Source organism: Coregonus lavaretus (assembly GCF_964263955.1).
Source record: "Coregonus lavaretus genome assembly, chromosome: 26".
Taxonomy (NCBI): Eukaryota; Metazoa; Chordata; class Actinopteri; order Salmoniformes; family Salmonidae; genus Coregonus; species Coregonus lavaretus.
In genome coordinates this window covers 22,371,677-22,388,479 of record NC_140013.1, presented here as the reverse complement: position 1 = coordinate 22,388,479, position 16,803 = coordinate 22,371,677, and the positions used below count along the sequence as shown (strand labels likewise).

General features: G+C 43.5%; 2 protein-coding genes across 2 annotated transcripts; both read left to right on the top strand.

The window, feature by feature from the left end:
- Positions 1-261: 261 nt before the first annotated feature.
- Positions 262-3,964, top strand: LOC311101942 (uncharacterized protein; the record flags this gene model as incomplete). Its single annotated transcript, XM_084143184.1, has 6 exons — positions 262-403; positions 849-1,157; positions 2,148-2,441; positions 2,571-2,727; positions 3,309-3,478; positions 3,888-3,964. The coding sequence occupies exons 1-6, from the start codon at positions 307-309 to the stop codon at positions 3,962-3,964; spliced, it is 1,104 nt and encodes a 367-aa protein (XP_083999310.1). The 5' UTR covers positions 262-306.
- Positions 3,965-4,032: 68 nt separating this feature from the next.
- On the top strand, positions 4,033-14,952 carry LOC311101941 (uncharacterized protein). Its single transcript, XM_084143183.1, has 8 exons — positions 4,033-4,245; positions 4,337-4,496; positions 6,852-7,136; positions 9,656-9,818; positions 10,613-10,773; positions 10,975-11,050; positions 12,524-12,557; positions 12,758-14,952. The coding sequence occupies exons 1-8, from the start codon at positions 4,042-4,044 to the stop codon at positions 12,917-12,919; spliced, it is 1,245 nt and encodes a 414-aa protein (XP_083999309.1). The 5' UTR covers positions 4,033-4,041; the 3' UTR covers positions 12,920-14,952.
- Positions 14,953-16,803: the final 1,851 nt, after the last annotated feature.

Below are 16,803 nucleotides of genomic sequence, written 5' to 3'. Positions count from 1 at the left end.
GGTGCCCCTTTGGGACGCATCATGACTGAATTAGTAGTCATTTATGCCTACCACAATGTTTTTTTTCTCACAGATATGGAGGAGGACATGGAGATTGACCATAACGTCACTGGGATCCTTGGAGAGGATGTCTTCCTCCGCTGTCAGTACCTGGGACAGAATGACATCACAGACGCCTCATGGAAACGCCCAGACTCTAGAATGAAGCGATCGATGAAGAAATTAACAGGCTACAAGAACAACAAGGCTTTCAGCAAAGACTCAGACTTCTCCGCCCCAGCCTCTCCCACCAATCTGACTGTGAAGATGAGGGTGTCTACTCTGGAGGCCCAGGGGGAGTACACATGTGTGTTTGCCACCGATGAAGAGGAGATCACTAACAGCATGTTTCTCACTGTCCTGGGTAAGCCTGACTGAAGAACATGGCCCAATTCGAATACTTTTCAAATGCATCCTTCCTTATTCCCTTCCTGAGATTACAAGTTTGGTGTAAGCAAGCTTTCCAATGCATTGATTTGACCAATTATGTCATGCCAGATCATTGATTACTTCAAGGAAGTGAGGAAGGAAGGATGCATTTTAAGAGTATTCGAAGGGGGCCTCTAATGGGTGATGGAAAAGTACCTAACACCTAGATGGTAGAAAGGAGCAACAAAAGAAAACATGACCTCATGATGACATTAGTGGGGGTTGGATAGAATATGTGAAATTATCATTGCTTGTTGTATCCTTTCCTTACTGTACCTTCAAGGTCATGGCAGAGACAGAATCATACAAACATCCATTGCATAAATGTTTCTCGTACCAGCATCATCTTCTTCATGTGTTTTAATGTTTTTGTTTTGAAGCTCGACCTGATATCCACACAGTGGTGACAGAGAACACAGACAACGCTACCCACTACCAGTCAGTCACATGCTCAGCTACCAATGGTAAACCTATGGCTCTGATTCGCTGGGAGATCAACGGCAGCCCTCCTACTAACAATTCCTCTGTGGGGATGAGGAACACCAGTTATACCAATGGCACTGCCACTATGACCAGCATCCTCCGCTTCCCCACCCACCTACAGGACCAGGACAGGGTGACCTGTGTGGTCCAGCACCCAACCCTGCCTGACCCCACCACACATGTCACAGTGAGGGTGGAGACATTTGGTAAGCCTGCCAGCTCACGTACACAAGGACTGCATCCTAAATGGCACCCTATTCCCGTTATAGTGGACTACATTTGACCAGGAAGGGTGACAGGATTTGGGACGCATCCTTGATGTGTATGTTTGTGTGTACAGTACTTGGCATTCTCACTTTCGTGGGCAAGGATTTGACATGTGATGCTAAGAATCAATGTCTGAGAATGATCTGGAGATAATGCATCATGCTGGGGCTGGCACCACCCTGAGCTCATAGCTTACTGGCACAGATGTTTCCTTTCCTTTCCCCCAGCCTGTTGTTCCACTTGGTCACCTCCCCACTCCCCACCATGTACCAGGTGTTGTGTCTCTCGCCAAGGCTGTGTTTCCTGTACTAGTCAGCCCTCTCATTCAGCTGTGGCACCACAGAGACAGATCATACATCATATCACACTGCACAGTAAATGTATTCTCATCACATTTAGATATCCCTCCCTACCACATTAGGAGACACATTTTTGATATAAAGCCTGTATCCATATGTCAAAGATGATCATATGACAGAAATGTCCTCCCTTATCCGTATGTGGTAGTATCAACATGTCTTTGATAATCGGCAAAAGAGTGATGCTTTTCTATATCTGCAGTCAGTCTGTATCGAGATGTGTGATATTGGGTGCTTCTGCATCCCAAATGGCACCCTATTTCCTATATAGTGCACTACTTTTAACCAGAGCCCTATAGAAAATAGAGTGCTATTTGGGATGCAGACATAGTCCTCCCAGCTGTAGCCTACTGAACAGATGGAACAGGTGAGAAGAGTCAGCACTCTCCTCCTAAACCCAACCGGCAGCCCTGTTATGCCCTGTGTTTATCTTTCATAAATCTATCCTTTCACTTCAGCCTTCTCAAAAATCTAAACCACAGCCCTAGAGGCCCAGACTTAGGACTGTTGTTGAACTGATGGACCATTCCCACCTGCTCATGTAAAATTATAATTGATCTCTGCCTGCAGTGGCTCCCAATGTGACCATTGAGACATACCTGGTTCTAGAGGACGGGGAAGAGTTCTGGGTGGTCACCTGTGGTGCTGCTGGAGGGCGACCCCGAGCTGACATTACCCTGGTGCTGCCCGATCAGGAGGCCAGTTCCATGTTAAAGAAGGAGGTTGTCATGGATGCAGCAGACACATTGGTCAGGTCATACCGCTTCCCAGCTGAGCTTCATGAAGGGAAGAACATCACCTGCCTGTTTGACCACCCCAAGTTCCCACACAGAGCGCTACGGACCGTCACTTTGCCGGCATTCTGTGAGTACTTCACAAGTTATAACTGAGGATTTGGAGCCAAAAGTATGGTCTTCGGAGACTGCTTTTCATTTACTCTAGTTAATAACAGACTCTATGTTGGATCTTGTGTTTTCACTTCCTATTGTGTAGATCTGTCTGCTGTTCGGCTGCTGAACCCAGGGTTGGCAGACAGCAGCAACGAGAGCCAGGCTGTAGAGTCAGTGGTTCTGGAGGAAGGACAGAGCAACACCACCATCGGCCTAGAGGTCATTGGGGATGTACCACGTTACAGTATAGTATGCACCAAGTAAGAATACCTGTATTACTCTCATAATACAGACAAGATGTCTGTTGATCTCTCTTGATTGTTAACTTCTGTTAATCTCAGAAAAAGGACAACATTACCATGAAGGAACTGCTGTGATAATCTTATCGGTCAGGGAACAGTTACAAAAAACAACGTTTGCTATCACGTTTTGCCTTCTAGCAATTTCATTAATTTATGCTATTGTTACTGTACTGGTTTTTGCATCACTAACACAGGGGTGAACATTGTGTCTGGCAGCTGTGGTGAGAGGTTTGGTTGAAAACCACAGGTGAAAACCTGGCACTAGACACACATCCTGTAAATTATTTTAGAACCATCCATCTGCAGATTATGCACGTTGACGCCGCGAGGTCTGCGAACCTCAAAGCGCATGCGTCTCAAATGGTATGCGCAAGTGCAACCTGTAACTAGACGTAACGCACCAACTTTGAATAGCAACAATCACCAAGTTGGGGACATTATCCCTGGATCTAAATATGTGAGAACCAAAGCTCTTAGATCTGCTGCTCTTCTGCCTTTGGAGAGTGGCTAACTGTGTCTTGTCTTGTGTTGTCTCCTAGAGAAGAGCAGTCTCTCCCTGAAGGTGTGGCGGTGATTGGCAGTGCTCTAACCCTGCAGGGTCCTGTGGAGCTCTACCATGCAGGGCTGTATGAGTGTGAGGCCTCCTACCACAGCCACAGGGCATCTGTACAGCTGGACATTACCGTTAACCCACAAGTCAAGCAGCCTGGTACGAGCAGAGCCTTGTCTACATATCGTAGGTTTGCTTCCCAAATGGCACCCTATTCCTGATAGTGGTAAAATGTTTGGAATGTAGACTAAATATCATATCAAATCAAATGTTATTTGTCACATGCGCCAAATACAACAGGTGTAGACCTTACACTGAAATGCTTACTTACAAGCCCTTCACCAACAATGCAGTTTTAAGAAAAATAAGTGTTAAGAAAGTATTTACTAAAATAAACTGAAGTAAAAAAATATATATAACAAAAAATATATAAAAAAGAAAAGAAAAGAAAATGCAGACTAAATATCTTCTTTATAATTTGACAACTGGTAGCCATATCTGGCGGTCTGCAATTTGTAGCAAGCCAGCATATGTTAATTCAAGTGACTTCTATCATAAATATTGACAGATTGGGTGACTGATTCATTGAGTGCCTGGCCGCAGACTGGTGGTATGTTCAACAAATCATCAAACACCATCAATTAAAGCTCTAGTGTTAAAATAAAATATTTACAATAGTACCATGTATCCTATACCTCTGTCATTTTATTTACATTGAGAACATGTATCCTATATCGGTGTTCTATCTACATGCAGCTCCTCCTAACATCACCATCCAGTCCAGCTCTGAGTGGGAGGAAGACGTAGCATACACACTGGTGCAGTGCACTGTGGACAGTGTTGGACCTGCTGCCACCATCTCCTGGAGTATTGGAGACAGGGACAGTGACAATAGTACCAGTCAGCTCACGGAGGTGCAGGAACAGGTAAAGGGAAAGAACAAATGAAAGGGTGCTTGGAAACAAAAATAGTTACAGCAAAAATATTATTTGCACACTGACATGTTTCGGCTCGCAGGTTCAGGGGCAGCCTGAGCTCCATGCCAATGGCTCTGTGACGGTACGCAGTATGTTGAGGTTCCCCACTTCCATGTTCTCTGGTCAGAATGTTACCTGTGTGGTGCATCACCTGGGTCTTGAGAGGCCAGAGAGAAGGGGGATACTGCTATGTGGACTGGGTAAGTTACTTTATAACTGAGGGGAGGATGGCTCATAATAATGTCTGGAATGGAGTCAATGGAATGGTATCAAACACATCACGCACGTGGTTTCCATGTGTTTGATACCATTCCATTGACTCAATTTCAGCCATTATTATGAGCTGTCCTCCCCTCAGCAGCCTCCACTGATCGCCGCAATACATTATGTGCGTCCCCAATGACACCCTATTCCCGCTATAGGCCCTGGTCAAAGTAATGCACTATAAATGGAATAGGGTGCCATTTAGGGACATACAGTGAGGGAAAAAAGTATTTGATCCCCTGCTGATTTGGTACGTTTGCCCACTGACAAAGACATGATCAGTCTATAATTTTAATGGTAGGTTTATTTGAACAGTGAGAGACAGAATAATAACAAAAAAATCCAGAAAAACGCATGTCAAAAATGTTATAAATTGATTTGCATTTTAATGAGGGAAATAAGTATTTGACCCCTCTGCAAAACATGACTTAGTACTTGGTGGTAAAACCCTTGTTGGCAATCACAGAGGTCAGCTGTTTCTTGTAGTTGGCCACCAGGTTTGCACACAGGAGGGATTTTGTCCCACTCCTCTTTGCAGATTTTCTCCAAGTCATTAAGGTTTCGAGGCTGACGTTTGGCAACTCAAACCTTCAGCTCCCTCCACAGATTTTCTATGGGATTAAGGTCTGGAGACTGGCTAGGCCACTCCAGGACCTTAATGTGCCTCTTATTGAGCCACTCCTTTGTTGCCTTGGCCGTGTGTTTTGGGTCATTGTCATTGTGGAATACACATCCACGACCCATTTTCAATGCCCTGGCTGAGGGAAGGAGGTTCTCATCCAAGATTTGACGGTACATGGCCCCCGTCCATCGTCCCTTTGATGCGGTGAAGTTGTCCTGTCCCCTTAGCAGAAAAACACTCCCAAAGCATAATGTTTCCACCTCCATGTTTGACGGTGGGGATGATGTTCTTGGGGTCATAGGCAGCATTCCTCCTCCTCCAAACACGGCGAGTTGAGTTGATGCCAAAGAGCTCGATTTTGGTCTCATCTGACCACAACACTTTCACCCAGTTCTCCTCTGAATCATTCAGATGTTCATTGGCAAATTTCAGACGGCCCTGTATATGTGCTTTCTTGAGCAGGGGGACCTTGCGGGCGCTGCAGGAGTTCAGTCCTTCACGGCGTAGTGTGTTACCAATTGTTTTCTTGGTGACTATGGTCCCAGCCTCCTTGAGATCATTGACAAGATCCTCCCGTGTAGTTCTGGGCTGATTCCTCACCGTTCTCATGATAATTGCAACTCCACAATGTCAGCTTCCTGCTTCTCCTGTTCGTCTCCTGGCCTCTAGAGGTCAGCTGTGTTCCCCTCTGCCTTTGTTCTTCCTCATGTGTCCTCATTAGTTTGATCCAGGTCACCTGTGCCTTGTTTTCCCTTTAGTATTTTAGCTGTGTGTTTTCCCCTTGTTTCTCACTTGGTTATTGCGTCCTGACTATGTATCTCCTGCTTTGTCCCACCGTGTCAGTCCTAGTAAATTGTTCGAAGTTATCTTTAGTTTGTTTTTCTCCCCTCGTGGAGTTGTTTTGTTTTGCCTCCTGTTTTGGAACATTAAATCTACTTGCCTGGAGTATTGCCTTGGGTGTTTCATTTGGGTCCTACAACATCTCCTCTGTGGCTAAGGGGTAGTACCCCCAGCTCTACACATCTGAGACCGGAGTTCTAGCCCGGCTTGTGACACACAAGGTGAGATCTTGCATGGAGCCCCAGGCCGAGGGAGATTGACAGTTCTTTTGTGTTTCTTCCATTTGCGAATAATCGCACCAACTGTTGTCACCTTCTCACCAAGCTGCTTTGGCGATGGTCTTGTAGCCCATTCCAGCCTTGTGTAGGTCTACAAACTTGCCCCTGACATCCTTGGAGAGCTCTTTGGTCTTGGCCATGGTGGAGAGTTTGGAATCTGATTAATTGATTGCTTCTGTGGACAGGTGTCTTTTATACAGGTAACAAGCTGAGATTAGGAGCACTCCCTTTAAGAGTGTGCTCCTAATCTCAGCTCGTTACCTGTATAAAAGACACCTGGGAGCCAGAAATCTTTCTGATTGAGAGGGGGTCAAATACTTATTTCCCTCATTAAAATGCAAATCAATTTATAACATTTTTGACATGTGTTTTTCTGGATTTTTTGTTGTTATTCTGTCTCTCACTGTTCAAATGAACCTACCATTAAAATTCTAGACTGATCATTTCTTTGTCAGTGGGCAAACGTACAAAATCAGCAGGGGATCAAATACTTTTTTCCCTCACTGTATCCAACCCCCACACACTGTCACTCTCTCCCTCCCTCCCCTCAGAGTCCCCTGTGATGCGTGTTTTTGTTGCGAGGCAGAGGGGATCTCCTCTGTGGCTGGCTGTGTGTGAGTACAGAGGGGACAGGCTCGGAGCACACCTCTCTTGGGTTCTACCTGACAACACCACAGGCCACATCTCCTTCCGGTCTGGGTATGAAGGAGTGAGAGTGCTAATCAACCTCACCTATGAGTTCCCACTGGCCCGCCACGAGGGACAAAACCTGATCTGCCTCATTCAAAATCACCATGGACTAAAGGAGAGGAGGACAGTCCATGTCCCCAGATACTGTAAGTGTAATAGGGAATAGATAGAGACAGACATTATCCCCTTTTTTATATATATAAAGCACCTAGCACCACAAAAGATTGTACTTGCTTGTTATACTACATATACATTCTGTACACTCTTAGAAAAAAGGGTTCCAAAAGGGTTCTTCAGCTGTCCCCATAGGAGATGCCTTTTTGGTTCCAGGTAGAACTCTTTTTGGTTTCTCTGGAAAGGGTTGTTCATGGAACCCAAAAGGGTTTTGTGGTATCGAGAACTATGCTGAGATGCTGTGAGAACAAGAATTCCGCTGACACTGTACTTTGATTACAAAGGTTTATTTATATCAAAGGGTTCCAGCGTCAATTTACAGATATCTGCCGATATCTGGAGAATAACCGGACCCCAATCTGTAATATGTTATTCTGTCCTCCTTTGTTTTAACCGTGGTATTTATATCCTATGCCCTATGTAACATAATATGGGTGTTTTCCCCTACAGACCAATCCCAGGAGGCCACCTAACAGACTTCCTCAGCTTTAGGGTGCCCCTATAGAACTACTTCCCAGATGCTCCCTTTAAGCTGAGTCAACATCCTCTAAAACCACTTGAAACCATTAGCAAAGTCATAAATTCCTCAGAGACCACAGTTTCTACCTGGAACTAAAAGGGTTCTACCTGGAACCAATAAGGGTTCTTCAAAGGCTTCTCCTATGGGGACAGCAAATGCATCTTTTAGGTTCTAGATAGCACCTTTTTTCTAAGAGTATACATTTCTGTCATGACATTCATAGAGGTATATTACTTGCCAGGCATGCCAAGCTCCAACCTCCCGTTCAACATTTAACTACAACTACAGTGAGGGAAAAAAGTATTTGATCCCCTGCTGATTTTGTACGGTTGCCTACTGACAAAGACATGATCAGTCTATAATTTTAATGGTATGTTTATTTGAACAGTGAGAGACAGAATAGCAACAAAATAATCCAGAAAAACGCATGTAAAAAATGTTATAAATTGATTTGCATTTTAATGAGTGAAATAAGTATTTGACCCCTCTGCAAAACATTACTTAGTACTTGGTGGCAAAACCCTTGTTGGCAATCACAGAGGTCAGATGTTTCTTGTAGTTGGCCACCAGGTTTCCACACATCTCAAGAGGGATTTTGTTCCACTCCTCTTTGCAGATCTTCTCCAAGTCATTAAGGTTTCGAGGCTGACATTTGGCAACTCGAACCTTCAGCTCACTCCACAGAGTTTCTATGGGATTAAGGTCTGGAGACTGGCTAGTCCACTCCAGGACCTTAATGTGCTTCTTATTGAGCCACTCTTTTGTTGCCTTGGCCGTGTGTTTTGGGTCATTATCATGCTGGAATACCCAACCACGACCCATTTTCAATGCCCTGGCTGAGGGAAGGAGGTTCTCACCCAAGATTTAACGGTACATGGCCCCGTCCATCATCCCTTTGATACGGTGAAGAAGTCCTGTCCCCTTAGCAGAAAAACACCCCCAAAGCATAATGTTTCCACCTCCATGTTTGACGGTGGGGATGGTGTTCTTGGGGTCATAGGCAGCATTCCTCCTCCTCCAAACACGGCGAGTTGAGTTGATACCAAAGAGCTTGATTTTGGTCTCATCTGACCACAACACTTTCACCCAGTTCTCCTCTGAATCATTCAGATGTTTATTGGCAAACTTCAGACGGGCCTGTATATGTGCTTTCTTGAGCAGGGGGACCTTGCGGGCGCTGCAGGATTTCAGTCCTTCACGGCGTAGTGTGTTACCAATTGTTTTCTTGGTGACTATGGTCCCAACTGCCTTGAGATCATTGCCAAGATCCTCCCGTGTAGTTCTGGGCTGATTCCTCACCGTTCTCAATGTCATTGCAACTCCACGAGGTGAGATCTTGCATGGAGCCCCAGGCCGAGGGAGATTGACAGTTCTTTTGTGTTTCTTCCATTTGCGAATAATCGCACCAACTGTTGTCACCTTCTCACCAAGCTGCTTGGCGATGGTCTTGTAGCCCATTCCAGCCTTGTGTAGGTCTACAATCTTGTCCCTGACATCCTTGGAGAGCTCTTTGGTCTTGGCCATGGTGGAGAGTTTGGAATCTGATTGATTGATTGCTTCTGTGGACAGGTGTCTTTTATACAGGTAACAAACTGAGATTATGACCACTCCCTTTAAGAGTGTGCTCCTAATCTCAGCTCGTTACCTGTATAAAAGACACCTGGGTGCCAGAAATCTTTCTGATTGAGAGGGGGTCAAATACTTATTTCCCTCATTAAAATGCAAATCAATTTGTAAAATTTTTGACATGCGTTTTTCTGGATTTTTTTGTTGTTATTCTGTCTCTCACTGTTCAAATAAACCTACCATTAAAATTATAGACTGATCATTTCTTTGTCAGTGGGCAAACGAACAAAATCAGCAGGGGATCAAATACTTTTTTCCCTCACCGTACCTGTCTGTTGACTGTATGTATCTAGGGAGTGGTTTGTTTTTTGCCCCCTGTTGACCACTTCTCCTTCCCCTTCTTAGACATCTCATCTGTCAGAGTACTGAACCAAACCACTCCCCTGTACAAACCTTATGGAGATGAGTTTGTTATCCACCGAATGTCCCTAAAGGAGAATTTCCACAACCAGAGGATCCTGCTCAAAGTCTATGGCAGTGTGCCAACATACAGCCTTACCTGTCACAGGTAATAGCCTCTTTGCTAGACTCTCTTTTTTACTGTATTCCTTCCCTTCAGCTTCTGAACTGTAGAGGCTGAGTGAGAGAGCTAAAGTAGGATGGAAGACAGAGTAGGGCAGGGCCCTGTCTGTGGTAATATTATCACTACACGGGCGGTAATTTCTACGAACATTGTTCTCGTCCAGATGGAAGTTCTCATTTGTATTGTTTTATGAGAGCTTTTAACTAGACAATCAAATAAGTGCAGTGTCTTAAAGCTGCCATCATGCCTTATTAAGATACTATCAGGACTTCTGTGCTGTGGGGCCTGGGGAAGGTTGTCCTGACTGGCAGGCCATGCGGTCGGTGGCACTAAAGAACCCTTTTATCAGGGACAATGAGTGACTCATAAAGCAGTATATCCTCAGAGGTCCTGACACTCTCCTGCCCTCCCACACACAGGCTCACATAAATTGTGTTAGGAGTTATTCTGTCAAGCTATTCTGGGTAAAGCTGTGTTCATATCTGCTAAGCTGGATGATACTGTTACTTAGTTATACACCTAAGTAGATATATGAAATACAATGTCTCATTAGATTTTTACCACTCAATGTCAACTATAGCAGTGGTTTTGTATGACTTTTTTGTCTGTTTTCCACATCTTTTGGAATGCACCAAAAAGTGTTATGATAGCAGTTTCCCCCCTCACTTGCTTATCTTATTCTCTCTTCATGACTGTCTTCTTTGCCACTTAGCTGAAAAACAGATCAGACAAACGTGTGTACTATGTAATGACCTTCTGTGTCCTGCTGTGTGTTCAAGAAATGACGGTACATTGGTCCAGATGGATGGCCGGGCTCTGTTGTTCCAATCAGAGGTCACAAAGCGGGAGGCGGGCCTCTACACCTGCCACGCCTCTTTCTACCACCATCAGGCCTCGGTCCTCATTCAAGTGGAGGTCACCAGTGAAGATCAACAGCTCAGTGAGTGTACACTCACCTTATCATGCATCAGTGAAACAACAATATGTAAGATATTTCAGTGCTTTCTGGTGAACATCCAAAAATGATTGGCATATTAAAATGTACATATAATTTGCATTTACTTCCATTTACAACAGGTGTTCCATTCCATTTACTTCCATTTTGTGTTACCTGATGTCTTTCTCCTGTGTGTTTGTGCAGTGATAGTCTTCATCGTCTGCTTCTCCTCGGCTGCAGCCATCACGATCCTCCTCATCGTCACTCTGTGTGTTTTCTGGTGAGTCGATCAGAGCGAAGGCGTCCTCCTGTAGTTGACAGACAGACAGACAAACAGCAACTCAGCAGGTGACATGGTTACAGGTAGCACGCCGGCAACCAGCAGGTTGGCAGGTGACAAACAGGAAACCAGGTCTGTGCATCTGATGGTTACTACAGCTTAGCATGACCAAAGTATCACAGAGCTATTCACAAACAGGATGCTCTGTGGCTGGAGCAGACAGGTACATCTGCCACCACAGCTCTGCCACACCACTCACACAGTCTGATTCTCTCTGTCTCTGTGGTAAAGACAACACATTTAACGTTATCATAGGGCAACTATAGAGCTTTACTCTGAGTGACTACTCTGGAAGTAAGAAAAGCTATTCAAAAGCTTCACAGCTGGAGAATTCAGATTGTAAATCAATCCCAGTTGCAATGCTTGGAATGAGAAAAATGCATAAAGCAGTCATCTCTTGTTGCTGTCATTGGATCTGATCAGATAATCAGACAGGTGTCTCACTACCATAGTGTTTGGATACACTTTGTGATCCCAAAATTCTCTAAAAGCATCTGATCCACAAATCCATGAAAACTCTCACACAGGGCTCTGGTCAAAAGTAGTGCACTGTGTAGGGATTAGGGTGCCATTTGGGACGCAGACTAAGTTCCTCTTTGTCAGGACTCGTGTGAGAAGGGATGGTAAATATATAGACACAGACACACTCACTGCACTTCAGTGTTAGTTCAGAGGCTGATTCATTGTGTCTTTGGTCAGTACATTTGATCAAGGTGCCATTGGTTCGATGAGCATCACTGTCCCATTATCCCTGGTTCCTGTGGGAAGGTCCCGTCAGGCTAATTTGGGAAGGTCAGTCAGTTGGACAGCATACACAGAGAAAACATGACGCCCCAGGAGAATAGCTATTCCGGGATTTACGTCACCCCCGGTCGCCAGCACTAGGAACACTTTTTGAAAGGAGCAGGTCTTCATTGGCCTGGTTGGTGTCATGGGGATCATGATGGATAAGGGGAGCTACTGCTTCTGACATCAGAGAGATCAATGATGATGTCTGGGGTCACCATCATTCTGCTTATATATTCCTGTCGCATAATGCATTCACAGTTCACACACTCAGTGGCTCTGTGGAAGTCTGTTCACTCATACAACAGCGCCTCCAAGGGGTACAGTTTGGCAATGCAGGTAATAATAATAATAATAATAATATGCCATTTAGCAGACGCTTTTATCCAAAGCGACTTACAGTCATGCGTGCATAATTTTTTTTGTGTATGGGTGGTCCCGGGGATCGAACCCACTACCTTGGCGTTACAAGCGCCGTGCTCTACCAGCTGAGCTACAGAGGCCATACAACTTTCTTAGTGAGGATGATACCCAACTCTATAAAAAAATCAAAAGAATTAGACAATATTTGAAATGCTGTCTGCCACTGTAACACAAATGACAATTAACTGTTCATTTGTTTTGCAGCAAAATAAATGGAGGAGACCGCCCAGCATCTAAGGTTGGTATCAGTCTTTCTTACAATTTTTCTCTAGCTGTTGACCTCTCAAAAAAACATTATGCATGCTTTGAATTATTGAGAATGGTCCTCTTGCCTTCATTAATCTATTCTTATAGCTTCTATCCATAGGTCTTTATTCAACATTCAATGTGCTTTATACCCCTTTCTTCTATCTTCTCTGGTCACTGAACTCCTGTAAGAAGCGGGAGTCACTGGCACCCTTGACCTCTCTGACCCAGGAACTGTGCTCTCCAGAGCTGAGGAAGGGGAAGGCAGCAGTGACAGTACCAGGAGGAGGAGGCCAGGAGTACAACCAGCTGCTCAGCTACTCTATTGTCATTGATGCAAGATCCACTGTGTAAACAACAGGGTGTGTCCCCTACTGGCACCCTATTCCCAATACAGAGCACTACTTAGAGCACTACTTGTGCACTGTATAGTGAATAGGGTGCCATTTGTGACTGATTTATTTTATTTGCCAGTTTAAAAAACACATACTCACAGTACATGCATTTAAAAAACTTGACAGGGATATCAGAGACTTATTTCCATTGTGGTCCCTAAATTCCATGGTGCAAAAACATTACAACATTACATAGATGCAGATACATTACATAGATACAGATACATTACATAGATACAGACTCATTACATACAGTTGAAGTTGGAAGTTTACATACACTTAGGTTGGAGTCATTAAAACTCGTTTTTCAACCACTCCACACATTTTTTGTTAACAAACTATAGTTTTGGCAAGTCGGTTAGGACATCTACTTTGTGCATGACACAAGTCAGTTTTCCAACAATTGTTTACAGACAGATTATTTCACTTATAATTCACTGTATCACAATTCCAGTGGGTCAGAGGTTTACATACACTAAATTGACTGTGCCTTTAAACAGCTTGGAAAATTCCAGAAAATGATGTCATGGCTTTAGAAGCTTCTGATAGGCTAATTGACATAATTTGAGTCATTTGTCTCCCGAGTGGCGCAGTGGTCTAAGGCAGTGCTAGCTGTGCCACTAGAGATCCTGGTTCGAATCCAGGGTCTGTCGTAGCCGGCCGCGACCGGGAGACCCATGGGGCGGCGCACAATTGGTGTAGGGGAGGGAATGGCCGGCGGGGATGTAGAGCATGGTGTTTGCAACGCCAGGGTTGTGGGTTCGATTCCCACGGGGGGCCAGTATAAAAAATATTTGTAAAAAATAATGTATGCACTCACTAACTTTAAGTCGCTCTGGATAAGAGCATCTGCTAAATGACTAAAATGTAAATGTAATTGGAGGTGTACCTGTGGATGTATTTCAAGGCCTACCTTCAAACTCAGTGCCTCTTTGCTTGACATCATGGGAAAATCAAAAGAAGTCAGCCAAGACCTCAGAAAGAAAATTGTAGACCTCCACAAGTCTGGTTCATCCTTGGGAGCAATTTCCAAACGCCTGAAGGTACCACGTTCATCTGTACAAACAATAGTACGCAAGTATAAACACCATGGGACCACGCAGCCGTCATATCGCTCAGAGATGAATGTACTTTGGTGTGAAAAGTGCAAATCAATCCCGGAACAACATCAAAGAACCTTGTGAAGATGCTGGAGGAAACAGGTACAAAAGTATCTATATCCACAGTAAAACGAGTCCTATATCGACATAACCTGAATGGCCGCTCAGCAAGGAAGAAGCCACTGCTCCAAAACCGCCATAAAAAAGCCAGACTACGGTTTGCAACTGCACATGGGGACAAAGATCTTACTTTTTGGAGAAATGTCCTCTGGTCTGATGAAACAAAAATAGAACTGTTTGGCCATAATGACCATTGTTATGTTTGGAGGAAAAATGGGGTGCCTTGCAAGCCCAAGAACACCATCTCAACTGTAAAGCACGGGGGTGGCAGCGTCATGCTGTGGGGGTGCTTTGCTGCAGGAGGGACTGGTGCACTTCACAAATAGATGGCATCATGAGGAAGGAAAATGAAGTGGATATATTGAAGCAACATCTCAAGACATCAGTCAGGAAGTTAAAACTTGGTCGCAAATGGGTCTTCTGAATGGACAATGACCCCAAGCATACTTCCAAAGTTGTGGCAAAATGGCTTAAGGACAACAAAGTCAAGGTATTGGAGTGGCCATCACAAAGCCTTGACCTCAATCCTATAGAAAATGTGTGGGCAGAACTGAATAAGCGTGTGCGAGCAAGGAGGCCTACAAACCTGTTTCAGTTACCCCAGCTCTGTCAGGAGGAATGGGCCAAAATTCACCCAACCTATTGTGGGAAGCTTGTGAAAGGCTACCCAAAACGTTTGACCCAAGTTAAACAATTTAAAGGCAATGCTACCAAATACTAATTGAGTGTATGTAAACTTCTGACCCACTGGGAATGTGATGAAAGAAATTAAAGCTGAAATAAATAATTCTCTCTACTATTATTCTGACATTTCACATTCTTAAAATAAAGTGATGATCCTAACTGACCTAAGACAGGGAATTTTTAATAGGATTAAATGTCAGGAATTGTGAAAAACTGAGTTTAAATGTATTTGGCTAAGGTGTATGTAAACATCCGACTTCAACTGTAGATACAGATTTTTTTTTTCAATTGCTCAATCATTAGCCAGCTTTTGACTTTAGACGCAACCACAAGCTTATATCCTGTGTATCACTGTTACGTGGTTCATGATGCAGCTTCTCCTAATGCCAGGTCATTCGAATGCATTATTTTGTGCATTTTTCAGGATTTATGTTTTGTTTATTGGTGTATTATTATGTATTTCATGCATTGGTGTTTTCAATAATTGTAATTTGTTGTAAAGAAATGTATTGTGAAACTGCTAGTAATTATGTTGAGCGTAGCTTCTGTTTGTTTTACTGTTTTGTCTTATGCTAAACGTTGAAAGGTTATTCATTTTGGTTATCTAATGTTGTAAAATCCAGAGCATTATCATTAAAGTTACTGTAAATGTGTATCTTGTTGTTAAACCTGCCTTGTTTTACAGGTTTAAGACTAAATTAATTGACACACACACACAAGTGTGTGCACATACAGACACACACAGTCTTGTATAACTAAACTTGTGGGGTCACACAATTCAGTCCCACTCAAAGTCCTATTTTCCCTAACCCCTAACCCTAAACCTAACCCTAACCTTAACCCCAAAACCTATCCTAGCTCCTAAACCTAAACCTAATTCTAACCCTAACACTAATTCTAACCTTAACCCTAAAACCCCTAGAAATAGCGTTTGACCATGTGGGGACTAACAAAATGTCCCCAGTTGGTCAAATGTTTGTTTGTTTACTATTCTTGTGGGGACTTCTGGTCTGCACAAGTATAGTTAAACACGTCCACACACACACACACATACACATACACACACACACACACACACACACACACACACACACACACACACACACACACACACACACACACACACACACACACCATTAGAATGAGGTTCTTCGCACTAACCCTGATGGTGTCTGGGAAATAAGACACTCCTAATAGAGCTCACCTCATCACTTGCAGAAGAGCAGTAATATTCTCACCCGAGAGAATAAAGTAAATCAGGTTGGATCTGCATAATTTCAACACAGACTGCACCTTGCTGTAATGAGTTTCATCTAGTAAGAAATTAGTGTATTTTTTTCTTAACCAATACTGGGGCAATTAACTCAATTCCCCCATGGTTACACTACTCTGGTTCTGAATAATGCATTTTAAATTCTGGTATAGGGTTAGTCCATGTTAAATTGTGTAAATTAAAATGTGTACGTCCTTATTATAGTGACTGCCAGGTTATGTATGTTAACATCAGTTATCACTTGCACAATTACCAAATCCAGTGCAAAGTCTGCACAAACTTGGATTATGAAAATATCTCTCTCTCTCTCTCTCTCTCTCTCTCTCTCTCTCTCTCTCTCTCTCTCTCGCTCTCTCGCTCTCTCTCTCTCAATTTCAATTCAATCTATCTTGTGCGCTCTCTCTCTCTCAATTTCAATTCAATTTAAGGGCTTTATTGGCATGGAAACATATGTTAACATTGCCAAAGCAAGTGAAGTAGATAGTAAACAAAAGTGAAATAAACAATAAAAATTAACAGTAAACATTACACTCAGAAGTTCCGAAAGAATAAAGACATTTCAAATGTCATATTATGTATATTTACAGTGTTGTAAGAATGTGCAAATAGTTAAAGTACAAATGGGAAAATAAATAAACATAACTATGGTTTGTATTTACAATGGTG